We start from the raw sequence: 15230 nt of genomic DNA on the forward strand, positions 1-15230 counted from the left end.
TTTGGGAAGTGTGACGGAGAAAGCTTTGTACCTGAGACTCAGGTGGTCCTGCCAGCTAGGGGTTGACCATAATGCAAAACATGGATAATTGTTCAGACCTGGTATAATTTAGGACCCTATCTCTGGAACTTTGAGACATCACTTGTTAGTGACCATGGACAGAATCTGGGGAGGGAAGGGTTCGTGCTTTGACTTCACATGAGGTACCTATCTCACGGTGTTGTTCCTCAATGCAGCATCTCATAGTCTCCTCCCTAATTTGGGGACTGAGTGGTCAAAATGTCCTATAAATAGAAATGATGGATTATATTCAACTTTTACTCAGAGCAGGCCCATTAGAAGTAATGGGCCCAAGTATATCGTTAATTTCAGTAGGTCTACTCCGAGAGGGACTAACATTGGCTACAACCCAATAATTCTCTGTGGAATCCAGTCAAATGTTTATTAGAACTGCATCTCTTTCACAGCAGCAAATATTTTCCCCTTCTTTCCCCACAAAAATTGATCATGTCCTCCAATACATGTAAATATTGGACAGAAGAGTTTTTTTTAATGATGTTGCAACTATCATGTCAATCCTAATTAGCAAGTGTTGGCAGCAAACCACGCTTTAAACTCTCATTGATGCAATTATTATTCTTGACAAATATGTGCCCTTTAAATTGCTTCCAGAAGATAAGGGTTGAAGAAGTTAATTAAATGTGTTTTTAGGCATGCAACCCTACTTCAAATCCAGGAAAATGGCCATTCAGACAGTCTGGAAATCATTATGAATTTGGTTATTCAGTTTCCTAATTCTGTTTTTCATAATCGTAGAATGCTATTAATGGAGCCTTGTATTACGGTCTAGAAGGAAGAGTTGCCTCGCAGCTTTCAGAATGCAGCCTTGCCTTGGACAGGGGCTGTGTTCCTTAGTCCATGTGTTGTAACTGTTGCAATGCTAGAGGCTGTGGATCTAAGGTTTGGCAGCGGGAAGGAACTTTTCATACATACAGCCTCCAGAATGTAGCCTTGTTTGACACTTCTTTTGGCGTTCCTTGCGACTGTTTCGTTCCTCTTTTCAGGGACAGCCTCTTGACCTTTACGTGTTGTTAGGACAGCATAGAGAAGGCTCACTTTGGGATATTCTTGCATGGTACTGGCAATGAAGTATAGTGCATATTTATGCTGAGTTGGAAATCTAGGGTTCCTTCAACACCACCGGGACTGACGTTGTATAAATAATCTCTCTTATCTTGCGTCTTTCCCCCTCTTTTCAGGACTTCTAAAAATGGATTTTTCCTAATTCAGAAATTATGTCGTACTTTATGGCATCAATCTGAAATACCTCAATACTGTACAAACTTTCCTAATAAAACAATAGTGAAATATAACACTTGTAAGGAAAAGAAGAAGATAGTTTTCACCTGTATTCCAAATATAGATACCTGTGGTACTGTACTGATATTTCATGTGCATTCTGGAATGGCAGTAGATTGACCAGATTCCTCTTAAATAGATCTCTCAGGAAATATATTTGTTTTTTAGCCCCTTAGCGAAGTGCATATACTTTGTCTTCATAAGCCCTTATTACTAGATGATGCAACTGGGTCTTGCTTTTTCACACTGTAGAATAATGCATTGCCTGGGCACAGAATTTTAAACTTTTCCACTGCAGAGTACATACAGCTCTGAGATTAGTTAGGTTTGTTGCAGAGAGGCGGTGTTTGTGTTGTTCTTTAGGTCAGCTTGTGTTAGGTATGAAATAATCCTAGGAAGGGAGCTATCCCATGTAAACACATGAATGTTCATGTTTTAGAAGACTCAGGCAGTTCTATCATTTGCTGTAATGGATGAGCGGAGTATTGGAAATTTGTCACAGATACTTATTAAGCACAGATTCATTCAGTGTCCGGTATTCTGTGGTATATCTGACGGAGCTAAGCAGAACAGCATGCAGGGTTCTTGGGTGCAGGTGAATTGAAATTAAGTTTTAAAAATGGTAATACAGGATGGTTTGATTTTTTTTTAAAAAAGAAGAAGAAGAAGAGTTGGCTTTATATTTCCAATTCAAATGCACGTCCAGAAAAGGATATTGCAAAATAAGATAAATCTACTTGTGTTTGCTTTGTGTGCTTCCAGAAAAGAGCAGCTGTGTCTTTAAAAAAAGATACCCAGTGAGTCACCCCTGCTCTGTTGGTAGATCCCTGGTTTGCCAGCAGTAAAGCTGCTTGAGGGGTATAATAGAACATTCCATTTCCTGTTCCCTTGCTGACACAGAGGAGTGTTCCTACTGGCAGTGATCTAATCATAGTGCAGTAAGAATCATGGCAGTTTGATAAAACATGGTGGAGACAGCGGCTGAAATGGAAGCGTATGTTTTAGAAGACATTCTTGAGGTAGGGCTTGCTTTTTTGCATATTGCAGGGTGCATTTGAAAGCCGATAATTTTAAAAGTCCCTTTCTGGCGAAGCTGTGCTTTAAGGCAAGTCACAGAGTCCTTGTTACGTGTCTGATGTGCTAAGATTAACTTGCAGTGCAGCTAGTCGAGAATGGAACATTCAGTGTTTATAAATTGTGGATGTGGAATATGCAGTGGGGGGAGAGGGAGGGAGAGGGGGAGGGAGGGAGAAAGAAAGAGGAGTCTGGGATTTCACATTACGCCTGCCTGCTTGTGACCTTTAGATTAACTCGTTAGAAGGTGGGGCTGCAAATCGGCAGATAATCATGTTAGATTCTGAGTCTGACATACTTAATTATTTGGAAGGAAACATATGCTTTTATATTTCAGTTTGGAGGAGCAGAATTGTTTTTAATGTTAGTGTTGACATCGATTCAATTAAGAGAACTGCAACAGAAAATTAATTACCAAGTAAAATACATGGCCACATCTTGACTGCCGTTTTAAAGGTGAAGTGCTGTTTAGCAGTGTCTTTACTTAGTAGGTGATGGTCTATGCACTGTGCAGTGACTGCAGACTTGCAAGTTATTATTTAAATATGACAGCTTGGCCGGGTGGTCAGGCAGGTTTTTATTTTATTTTAATATGTCTATAGCATGCCGACTAATAGAATTCTCAGTTACAATAATGCTGAGCTGGGAGGAGAAGAGGCAGTGCAGGAGATGAAGGCCTACTGCGCATTATAAAGTGCTGCATGATCAATGAACATTTTCTCGAGTCTGTGTGTGTGTGTGTGAGAGAGAGAGAGAGATGGGAATTGAGCGAGTGTGTGTTTTGTGGTTGGGAATGACACTGCAGCAGCAGTTTTATGCCTCTGTGATCTGGTGAATGAAAAGCTGCTTATGCTGTAATTTATGTTACTGAATTTGCTTGTTTTTTTGTTTTTGTTTTTTACTAATCTGAATTTTTTACTGAATCTGAATCTGTAAAATAGTCCACCCCACGCCGCAGTTGTCAGATACCAATGGCTGAATGCCTTTCAGACTCAAGCAGTACTTTTTAGAAGTTCACTTCTAAAGGTGCATCTTCAGCATGCTAGGGAGTACTTTTTAGCAATGCATGTACTTGATGAAATCGTGGAAAATGAAAGTAGGAAAGCATTTTTGTATGTAGTTTTCCCTTTACAATTAAATGCCCTGTGCATAGCTAGCATTTCTCTTGTAGTTGTACATGCTGTCTACAGTTTCCAAAACAGCAGTTGATTTTTAAAAAGTTTGTAAGCATCATAGCTTTGCATCTACTGTTGTGGTAGATTGAAGCAACTATGTTATGAAACTGCTTCCCAGTTTACAATTAATTTAAAGATTTAGGTACCAAATATATGACCTCTTCAAATTACTTGCTCTTGGATTATCACTACAGCTTCGGTTGGCATTACAATTTTTATTTTATGAAAATACTCCACAAGACTCTTGAAGCAGATAATGGAATTTAAACCACAACAATGCAATACAGTAACTGTGCGAGAATTAGAATCAAGCAGTAAAGTAAAACAACCAGAAAAATCCAAAGCCAGATAATCAGTAAAGGAAGTCTGAAGTCTCCCTCCATGGGGAGGGAGAAGTGTATACAGGTGAAAAACATCAGTGACTGTCAGATGCCTTGTGGGAAAAGCATGGGTGACAGAGCAATTACAGCAAGAATCCATCCCCTGCAGTTCTCTCCTAGCTTAGTAACAGTTGCTTGACTTGCATTTATGAAGATTTATATTTATATTTATATTTATATTTATATTTATATTTATAGTCCACTTGCGTTTTTAAGCTTGGGGTTGTTTTTTTAACATTCCATAGGTTTAATTGTGTGTAATGAGTAGGAGGTACTTCCATTAATTGTGTTGCTTTGTTAATGTAAGTTAGATTAATGTAATTTTGGTCCTTCCTGGTTTTGGGTGCACATCACAAGCAGGAAATCAGTCAGGGAGGAGGTTAGAGTATTAGACAAAGAGGTGTAAGATCTGTTAAAAGAGAATAGGGTGATTGCAGAAAGGTTGAATGAATTATTTGTGAATCTCTTCACCGAGGAATACGTAAGGCGGGAATGCTGAAGAACTGAGTCAAACAGAGGTGATGAGATGAAGCTTTGGGGCTTATCAACAAATTAAAAGTTAACAGCTCACTAGATGGCATTCAGCAGAGGGTTCAGAAAGAACTAGAGTTTAAAATTAATGGGCTTCTAACAAAAAGTGGATTCCATGTCAGAGAATTTTAAAAATAGTCGTTACAACTTTTTTAAAGGATCCAGGAAATTGCAGGTCAGGTTAACATTGAATATGGTTAAATTGGTGGAAAGCATTATTATTGTAAACTTCCCTGGAAGTTTTGAATTGAAAGGTAGAAACAGGTCATCTTTTAAACCTAGTAACTGGTTAAGTAACAGGAGGTGAAAAATAGTGATAGATTGTGAGTTTTCACAATAGATGGGAGTAAGAAGCAGGATCCTCCTTCTATCTGTGCAGGGAGCTATGCTTTTGACTTGTTTATAAATTATTTGGCATGGTGGGCAAGCAGTGAGCCAGGATGACACCAAATTATGTCACAAGCAATCTGCAGAGAGCTCCAAAATAAGGTTTCCAGACGTCCCCATTTCTTGGGGACAGTCTCCGGATATACAAACCAGTCCCCATACAAAATCCATTGAAGTTGAAAAGTTTCCCTGGATCCATTGAAAAAAATCTGGTAACCTTACTCCAAAATGATCTCCCCAAATCAGATGAAAACTGGCAAAGGAGGATCAGTGTCAGTAAGTGTGAAGTAATGCACACTGGGGCAAAAGAATCCCAAACTTCACATATACACTGGTAGGGTATGAATTGGCAGCGTTGAGCCAGGAAGGGCATCTTGGGGTCATGAGCTTACTGAAAACCTTAACCCAGCATGCGACAGCCATGGGAAAAGGCAAATTTCATGCTACAGATTATTGTGAAAGAAGTTGCAAATAAAACTGCTTGTATTGTAATGCCCTTATAGAAATCTGTAGTGCAGTCACACTTAGAATACTGTGTACAATTAGGTTGCTCACCACAAAAAAAGATATTGTCAAGTTGGAAAATGTGCTGAGAAGGACAACTGAAATGAGTTTGAACATCTTTACTATGAGTTAAGGTTAAAGCATTTGGGACTTAGTTTAGTGGGAGAAATAATAATAATAATAATAATAATAATTTATTATTTATACCCCGCCCATCTGGCCGGGTCTCCCCAGCCACTCTGGGCGGCCTCCAACAAATATCAAAATACAATACAGAGTCACAAATTAAAAACTTCCCTAAACAGGGCTGCCTTTAGGTGTTTTCTGAATGTCAGGTAGTTGTTTATTCCCTTGACTTCTGACGGGAGGGCGTTCCACAGGGCGGGCGCCACTACCGAGAAGGCCCTTTGCCTGGTTCCCTGTAGTTTTGCTTCTCGCAGTGAGGGAACCGCCAGAAGGCCCTCGGCGCTGGATCTCAGTGTCCGGGCTGAATGATGGGGGTGGAGACGCTCCTTCAGGTATACAGGACCGAGGCCGTTTAGGGCTTTAAAGGTCAACACCAACACTTTGAATTGTGCTCGGAAACGTACTGGGAGCCAATGCAGATCTCTCAGGACCGGTGTTATGTGGTCCCGGCGGCCACTCCCAGTCACCAGTCTAGCTGCCGCATTCTGGATTAATTGCAGTTTCCGGGTCACCTTCAAAGGTAGCCCCACGTAGAGCGCATTGCAGTAGTCCAAGCGGGAGATAACCAGAGCATGCACCACTCTGACAAGACAGTCTGCGGGCAGGTAGGGTCTCAGCCTGCGTACCAGATGGAGCTGGTAGACAGCCGCCCTGGATACAGAATTAACCTGCGCTTCCATGGACAGCTGTGAGTCCAAAATGACTCCCAGGCTGCGCACCTGGTCCTTCAGGGGCACAGTTACCCCATTCAGGACCAGGGAGTCCCCCACACCCGCCCGCCTCCTGTCCCCCAAAAACAGTACTTCTGTCTTGTCAGGATTCAACCTCAATCTGTTAGCCGCCATCCATCCTCCAACAGCCTCCAGGCACTCACACAGGACCTTCACCGCCTTCACTGGTTCTGATTTAAAAGAGAGGTAGAGCTGGGTGTCATCTGCATATTGATGAACACCCAACCCAAACCCCCTGATGATCTCTCCCAGCGGCTTCATATAGATATTAAAAAGCATGGGGGAGAGGACAGAACCCTGAGGCACCCCACAAGTGAGAGCCCAGGGGTCTGAACACTCATCCCCCACCACCACTTTCTGAACACGGCCCAGGAGGAAAGAGCGGAACCACTGTATAACAGTGCCCCCAGCTCCCAACCCCTCTAGCCAGTCCAGAAGGAGAAAAGGTAAGTTGGGCAGCACAGAGGTCTCAGCACATGCTAGAAACGTGGGCTAAGTATCCTGCTGGCTATTTTAGATATAGGAAAAAGACTGCATTTTATATTGATTTTAGGTTATTTTATTTGCCATTGTTATCTTTTGTACATCAGCATTTTTTTTTAATGTTGAGGGGTTTATACATTTCTTAGAATAAATCAGATACAGTGGTACCTCTGGTTGCGAACGCTTCTGGTTACGAATGCTTTAGGTTACGAGCTCTGCTAACCTGGAAGTAGCTGCTCCTGGTTGCGAACTCTGCCCCAGGATGCGAACGGAAATCGCTCGCCAGAGGCCCCATTAGCAAAAGCGCGCCTCAGGATAAGAACGGTTTCAGCTTAAGAACAGACCTCCGAAACGAATGAAGTTCATAACCAGAGGTACCACTGTAATACAACTACCGTATATTCCGGCGTACAAGACGACTTTTTAATCCCGGAAAATCTTCTCTAAAGTCGGGGGTCGTCTTGTACGGCGGGTATAGTTTTTCAGGCGACGCCGGCAACGTGACGCGACGCAGGGATCTGCCCTGCTGCTGGCTGCGTGTGCGCGCCGCCTCAGCCGCCATGGAGCGTGACGGGCTCCTGTACTGTGAGAGGGGAGGCTCTCCCTGCTGCTCCAGCCACCGCGGCCGCCTCAGCTGCCATGGAGCCTGGGCTGGGCATGGGCGGAGAGCGCGACGAGCTCCTGTGCGGCGAGAGGGGAGGCTCTCCCCGCCGCTCATGCCGCCGCCACCTCAGCCACCATGGAGCCCGGGTTGGGTGAGTATACCCCAAGCTCTGTTTTTTAACATGAAAAGTTGGGGGTCGTCTTATACGCCCAGTCGCCTTGTACACCGGAATATACGGTACTATAAATGACGTGGAGAAGGTTGACAGAGAAGGCTTTTTGTCTTAGTGGTATGGAGTGCCTTTCATCAGCTTTGGCTGATGGCCCAGCTGTGCCCCTATCTGGACAGGGGTAGCCTAACTTCTGTTGCTTATGCTCTGGTAACCTCTAGGTTAGATGGCTGCGATGCATTATATTTGGGGTTGCCTCTGAAGACTATTTGGAAACTTCAGCTGGTGCAGAATTCGGCAACCAGGATGCTCACCGAGGTAAGATGGTTTGAGCATATTACATTGATCCTGGCCCAACTGCACTGGCTGCCAATTAGTTTCCAGGCCCAATTCAAAAGGCTGGTTTTGACCTATAAAGCCTTAAACAGCTCAGGATCGCAATACCTCATGGACCACCACTCCCCATATGAACCAACTTGGCTGAGGTCCTCCTTCTTATGCCTCCTACACGAGAGGTCCAGAGGGTGGCAACACGAGAATGGGCCTTTTCTGCAATGGCTCCTCGACTGTGGAAAGCTCTCGCAGGGAGGCTCGCCTGGCGTCTTCAGTTTACATTTTTAGGCGCCATTCAAGATTTTTTCCTCAACCAGGCCTTCGGCTGATTGATTGACATCCAATGCTCATTTAAATGTGTTTGTAGGAGGGAGCGTGTTACGTGTTTGTTCTTGTTCTTGTTTTTATTAGGTATTTTGTGTTTCTATTTTTTGTATTTTTATGGGGTGAGCTGCCCTGAGATCTTTGGATGAAAGGCGATGTACAAATTTTACTACTACTACTACTACCACTACTACTACTTGAGTAATCCACTCAGTGCTGTGCCTAAGGTTGAAGACAGACCTGCTGCCATCTTAAGACTGTGACCAGATACAGATTCCATGACTTCAGAGTTGGCCAAAAGCAGTTAATGGTAGCCACTGCATAAGATGACTATAAAAGGGGAATGGTTTATTGATGTAAGGTAAAGTTGATCAATAGCTAGTAGCTATGGCTGATGTAGGCAAACTACAGTTTCAGAAGAAGTATGTCAGCAACCTTTTTCAGCCGTGGGCCAGTCCACTGTCCCTCAGACGATGTGGTGGGCCGGACTATATTTTGAAGGGAAAAAAATCAACGAATTCCTATGCACCACAAATAACCCAGAGATGCATTTTAAATAAAAGGACACATTCTACTCATGTAAAAACACGCTGATTCCCGGACCGTCCATGGGCCGGATTGAGAAGGTGATTGGGCCGCATCCAGCCCACGGGCCTTAGGTTGCCTACCCCTGCTCTGGAGAGCAGCACTGGGAGGAGGCTACTTGTGGACATGTGGTTGGCCAAAGTATATGAAACAGGATACTGTTCTAGATGGACTTCTGGTCCTATCTGTCATGTTGAAGTGCTTATGTATTTTTCTACCACTAGCTACATCTCTTTGATTTGCAGTGGATGTTGCTCCTGAGGGGTCTGTTTTGATTAAGACAAAACCTTTCTTGCTGCTTTGCCTTGCTGGAATGTGAAAGTTCTTTCTAGAGAGGAAGCACATAACTGAACACACTAAACCTTGTAGTCAAAACAAGCCGTCCTGCCCTAATGTTAGAAATGCAAGAAGGAAGTATGAGGGAGTTGGTTATTTTATTTGGGGATTATTTATGCCCACAGAATTTTGTCCTAATACGCAAACAAAGCAGATGGTTGTACAAAGGGTCTTTCTATAAGGCAAGTTGCATTAATAACACTTAATAAAAATTATTTTCTTGGGGGCACCCCCTTTGATATGGAGTTTGGTAGAGGGATTCTTTACGAATTTTGCATTTTTTCAGCTGGCTTCTGAAGTACAGTCAAGTAAAGAAGCATGTGAATGCTTAATTTTTCATGCATATTGACTGTATTTGAATTCTCATCAAATCTAATGACAAAACCACCAATCTAGCCTTGCAAGTGTTTACAACATTAGTAGGCCTACGTCTCCTTTTTTACTAGACAACTTGCCTCATAATTTTATTTTATTTTTGATACACTGATTATGTCTTTTAAGACAACCAGTTATTGCTTGCTATAAGTGACTATTATAAGCTTGGTGTTTTTTCCCCTTAATGTACAGACCATCGTGTTAGTTAGAGAGAACAATGCTCTTAGTGGGTTCACTTCTAGAGCTAAAATGTTAAGTATACAGTTGTTCATTGTCACATCTTTGTATATTATAGAAATGCTTTTGAGATAAGGGTTGTATCCAGAGCCAGTCCTCCTCAGGGTAGACCCATTGCAGTTGATGGCATGGCTAACTCAGTTTCACTAATTTCAGTGAATTAATTCAGTCTGATTGGATACAACCATAATACGTTATGAAAAATGGCTTCCTTGGGTGGGTGCATCAGCAGAAAAAGACATGTTTTAAATGTTGGTTGTACAAGTCAGGTACACTCTTCAAATTAGTTAAAACAGTTTTTGTTGTACTAAACGAAAAACATTTTAGAGGCAGTCTAATGGACCCAGGTGGACCCACAGAGTCTAGGGCTTGCTGATCAGAAGGTCGGCAGTTTGAATCCCTGCCACGGGGTGAGCTCCCGTTGCTCGGTCCCAGCTCCTGCCCACCTAGCAGTTCGAAAGCACGTCAAAGTGCAAGTAGATAAATAGGGACCACTCCAGCGGGAAGGTAAACGGCGTTTCCGTGTGCTGCTCTGGTTCTCCAGAAGCAGCTTTGTCATGCTGGCCACATGACCTGGAAGCTGTCTGTGGACAAACGCCGGCTCCCTCGGCCTACAGAGCGAGATGACACGACTGGACCTGATGGTCAGGGGCCCCTTTACCTTTACTTTACCTAATATTAAGTATACACATTTTGTACTACTGGGCTAGGTTACAATCAGCGTGGCCTAATATAAAACTATTCTATCCTTTGTCTAGGTGAATCTAAATGATATTTGAAATAAAACGACTGTACTTTATTCTGAGGGTCCATTCTTGGACACTGAGCCCCTAGTGGGCATTGCCCTAGGCTCTTTTTGTGATGCTAAATCCATGCTGTGCAATGCATGCTGTGAACCTTATGCATATTTGTTCAGAAGTAAAGTCCAACGCTGCTGAGTGGGACTTTCTGCCAGGTAAATGTGCATACTGCAGATATCTCAGTCTGATGAATTTTGTAAACCCAGGCTTTATCTAAGTTGATAAATGTGATAAACACATGGAAAGGCTTATATACTTTTATTATTTGATTCATTTCACAGCTTTTGAGCGGTTTCTCCCTCACCCCCCATAAAGTATTTATATTATATAAGCATGCATATTAAAACACATAAATTGTTTTCAGGTTCAAAATCCAAACTGGGCATGTGTGGGTTTTGGAATTTAGATGCTTATTTTAATTTCCTAACCGAGAAATGTTATTACTAAAATGACATAGCTGTCAGTTTCTCAGTGCAGAGTCCTGGTATACCTGAATGACTTTAACTTTTTTTGTTGGACGAGATTTCGTAGACGAGAGTATATTTATCATATGCAGTCTTTCCTAGATGGATTGTTGAAACTCTCTGGCCATGTGGTTTGGAAAAGCTGTACTCTGGATTTTATAATGAAACTATTTTTAGCGTCTGGGATTATTCATTTAGCGTGCTGATAATGGTGAAGATAGATCATGATTGGATTTCTCCTTTGCCAGCTTGCATGACACATGATATGTATGGTACAGTCATGCTTTCACAAGCAGATGCCACTTTACTCTAAATGCCTGCTGAGAAAATCCATAATTTGGTAAGCTGTTGAACAAGTTTCACATGAATTATTGGTTTGATAATACTGGCCTAAAAGAAGTTTATTTTTAAGCAGTGAGTTGAAAGGATTTTAACTGTTTAAAAACGGTTCAAAAGGATTTGTGGCAGGTGATGGGGGAAAGACGTCTCCTGATTCATTGGACACTTTTTAAATTCCAACTGTTCCTGAGTAAAAGCTTGGACTTTTCACCATGTCATTCTAAAACTGCAATTCACATTTTATTCAGAAGTAAGCACTATTAAGCTCACTAGTGCTTACTTCTGAGTAAACATGGATAGGATCTGTAATATATGTTGAACATTTGGTCAACAACATCTCTTCTTTAGCCAGCTGAAATACAGTCTACTCTATACATTTATCTTTGAAAGCTAAACCATCTTGCAAATAAGTTATATTACTTTGAATGAATTTTCTTCAGAAATCTTAAATTACAAACCCGATCTAGGAGCCTCATCAAGGTACGGGGAGAAGTAGAGAGGCTGTATTTTATTTTTTATTTGTTGCTATTTAGTACCTCACAGATCATACCAGGAACCTGAAATATTAGAGTTGAAGATGTTTTTTCTTAGTGATTTGCAGACCAAAAGAGAGAACTGAATTCTACTCCACCCCCCCACAGCATTAATTTTTAAGCTGGATCACCTGTTTCTTCCAACTGATTATACAGATAAAATAATTGAACAAATGTTCTCATGCACCTCGTGAATTTGAGCTAATCAGCACAATCAGCAGTAAACTTTAAAGCTTGCCTGTGCCTTATCCTTATCTCCTCATTTCACTCAAGTCAGAGAAGAGGGGAGGATCACGAGCAAGGGGAAGGGTGGGGTCACTGTTGTGATGGCGACCATGGCATTTGTGGAATCCTTACTGGAATGTAACTTTGGCTTAAATGGTATTGCTCACGTAATGGCTGGTCCACTTGGTATTGCCTTGTGTTCATGTCAATTCTATTCTTAAAAAAACCACATTTATCAGACCATTAATCTAACTATAACAATACATCTATAATGCACCCCCCCTCTCATTTATAAAACAGTATTTTGGAAGTCTATGCAGGTAACTCACTCATTACCTGCCCGCGGACTGTCTCACCAGAGTGGTGCATGCTCTGGTTATCTCCCGCTTGGATTACTGCAATGCGCTCTACGTGGGGCTACCTTTGAAGGTGACCCAGAAACTACAACTAATCCAAAATGCGGTTGCTAGACTGGTGACTGGGAGTTGCCGCCGGGACCACGTAACACCGGTCCTGAGAGATCTACATTGGCTCCCAGTACGTTTCTGAGCACAATTCAAAGTGTTGGTGTTGACCTTTAAAGCCCTAAACGGCCTCGGTCCTGTATACCTGAAGGAGCGTCTCCACCCCCATCATTCAGCTCGGACACTGAGATCCAGCGCCAAGGGCCTTCTGGCGGTTCCCTCATTGAGAGGTGAGGTTACAGGCAACCAGACAGAGGGCCTTTTCAGTAGTGGCGCCCACCCTGTGGAACACCCTTCCATCAGATGTCAAGGAAATAAGCAGCTATCCTATTTTTAAGAGACATCTGAAGGCAGCCCTGTTTAGGGACATTTTTAATATCTAACGCTATATTGTTTTAACATTTCGTTTGGGAGCCGCCCAGAGTGGCTGGGGAAGCTCAGCCAGATGGGCGGGGTACAAATAAGTTGTTGTTGTTATTATTATTATTAACAATGGTAAGGAAATCCTTGTGATCTAGGCCAGTCATCTAAAGTTGTCTTAGGGCTGGGACCTTCCTCCAACCCTGTCTTCTGAAATGGGTTTTACTCCTCTTCTCCTTCTCCTTTTAGGATATACCATATCTTTCTGATGACTGTGCCCTGGTGTGACTCACCTTACAAGGCCAGTGGTTTAGACATATGGTAACAAATTACCTTTAGGCCCCAGAAGGATGCTGGGTACATGATAACAAAATTAGAACATATTTGTCTGCACACCTTTTTAATTATAAAATTTGCATTAGGTGTTACCAGGGAGTTGGGACAGTTAGGAAGACACATGCTAATTAGAAGGGTTCCTCCTTAAGTCCCTGCTGTCATCTTTTAATGAGGAAATGTGGTACCATCTAGGTTGGACAAAACACTTCCCTCTATTATACAGTTCAGGGCTTACTATTGTGTTAGTGTGAGCTATTATTCCAGCCACATTTATGTATACAATATATAAAGAATTCTTTGTTTTCTCAGCTGTCATTTTGGATTTTGTCATGAGAATGAAATTTGTGTAGCATGATTTGGGGGAGTTACGGGGTTAGTAAGTTGCATGCTGCATTCAACCACCCCACACTGGCTTTTTTATAGCAGCCTATGGGTTTTAGTTAACAATCCCAATAATACTTATTTGCTCCCCTCACAGTTGCAGAAATTTGAGTGTTGAGGCACAAATTTCTATGTAGATTTTAGTGCTAAAGCAGTTGTTAACAGTGCACACTTCTTCATATTAAGATTTACTTGAATAATCTGTTTATGTGGAATCTGTCAGAATCTAACAGCAATCAAAGGTTCCTGAGAATTCCAGCTGGCTGTTATATTTTCAGCTTTAAATACATGTAAGAATGTTGGTGGCTTTTGAAAAAAGAATGGGAGCTTTTCTGTTTAGGGATAGTTTGTATGACTAGGTGCTCCTGTCCCCAGTCACATTTTTTAACTTAAATTCATTTCACTGATCATTGCCAATTGCAATGTAGTGAATAAAGCATGACATTTGTATGCATTCTGAGAAATAAATTGATTTCCATTAGATAGTAATTGTTTAAAAATTTAGTACCAAATTGTAAAATCTTAAAACGTATATACATAACATGATATTTGCAGAATGTTGCTTAATGAACATATATTTAGGTTCAAAATGTGGTGTGTTAGGTGCAGAATTTGATTTGTGTTTACTCAGGTCACAAAATATCCTGTATTGAAGGAAATAAACTTGTATAGATTAGGATGATTTCACTATACTTTGCTCATTAAAAATTTTCTTGCCCATACTTCATCATAAGGTCCCAGTTACAACCGTAGAATCCAGTAAGAATGAAGTTCAACAAAACAATTTAAAACAAGTCAAAGAATGCACAAATAGAGGTAGTCCTACAGAAATCACATACTGTACATTTTACAGTAGCACCTTAGAGACCAACTAAGTTTGTTCTTGGTATGAGCTTTCTTGTGTATCTGAAGAAGTGTGCATGCACACGAAAGCTCATACCAAGAGCAAACTTAGTTGGTCTCTAAGGTCTACTGGAAGGAATTTTTTATTTTTTATTTTGTTTGTACATTTTACAGTACAGTAAGGCCCAGATACCGGTAAATAAATTGTGCCCAAGAAGGACCTAATTTGGCATGCAAAGCTATTTACCTGAAACCACACTCAATTGTCTCACACCTCATGTCGTGTGTGTGTGTGTGCGCGCACACACACGTTATAGAATCATAGAATCATAGAGTTGGAAGAGACCACAAGGGCCATCCAGTCCAACCCCCTGCCAAGCAGGATACACCATCAAAGCATTCCTGACAGATGGCTGTCAAGCCTCCGCTTAAAGACCTCCAAAGAAGGAGACTCCACCACACTCCTTGGTAGCAAATTCCACTGCCGAACAGCTCTCACTGTCAGAAAGTTCTTCCTAATGTTTAGGTGGAATCTTCTTTCTTGTAGTTTGAATCCATTGCCCCGTGTCCGCTTCTCTGGAGCAGCAGAAAACAACCTTTCACCCTCCTCTATATGACATCCTTTGATATATTTGAACATGGCTATCATATCACCCCTCAACCTTCTCTTCTCCAGGCTAAACATACCCAGCTCCCTAAGCCGTTCCTCATA

The 15230-nt window shown here is 41.8% G+C and overlaps 1 protein-coding gene across 1 annotated transcript in view; it reads left to right on the forward strand.

Annotated features, from left to right (window-relative positions):
* Positions 1-2109: 2109 nt before the first annotated feature.
* The window catches only part of LOC117058480 (ankyrin repeat domain-containing protein 17-like), a 78967-nt gene continuing 65846 nt past the window's right edge, over positions 2110-15230 (forward strand). Inside the window, 1 exon segment of the mRNA XM_033169663.1 lies at positions 2110-2378. Within this exon segment, the coding sequence (XP_033025554.1) occupies positions 2325-2378 (54 nt within the window). The 5' untranslated portion in view covers positions 2110-2324.

This window comes from Lacerta agilis, chromosome 14 (assembly GCF_009819535.1).
Source record: "Lacerta agilis isolate rLacAgi1 chromosome 14, rLacAgi1.pri, whole genome shotgun sequence".
Taxonomy (NCBI): Eukaryota; Metazoa; Chordata; class Lepidosauria; order Squamata; family Lacertidae; genus Lacerta; species Lacerta agilis.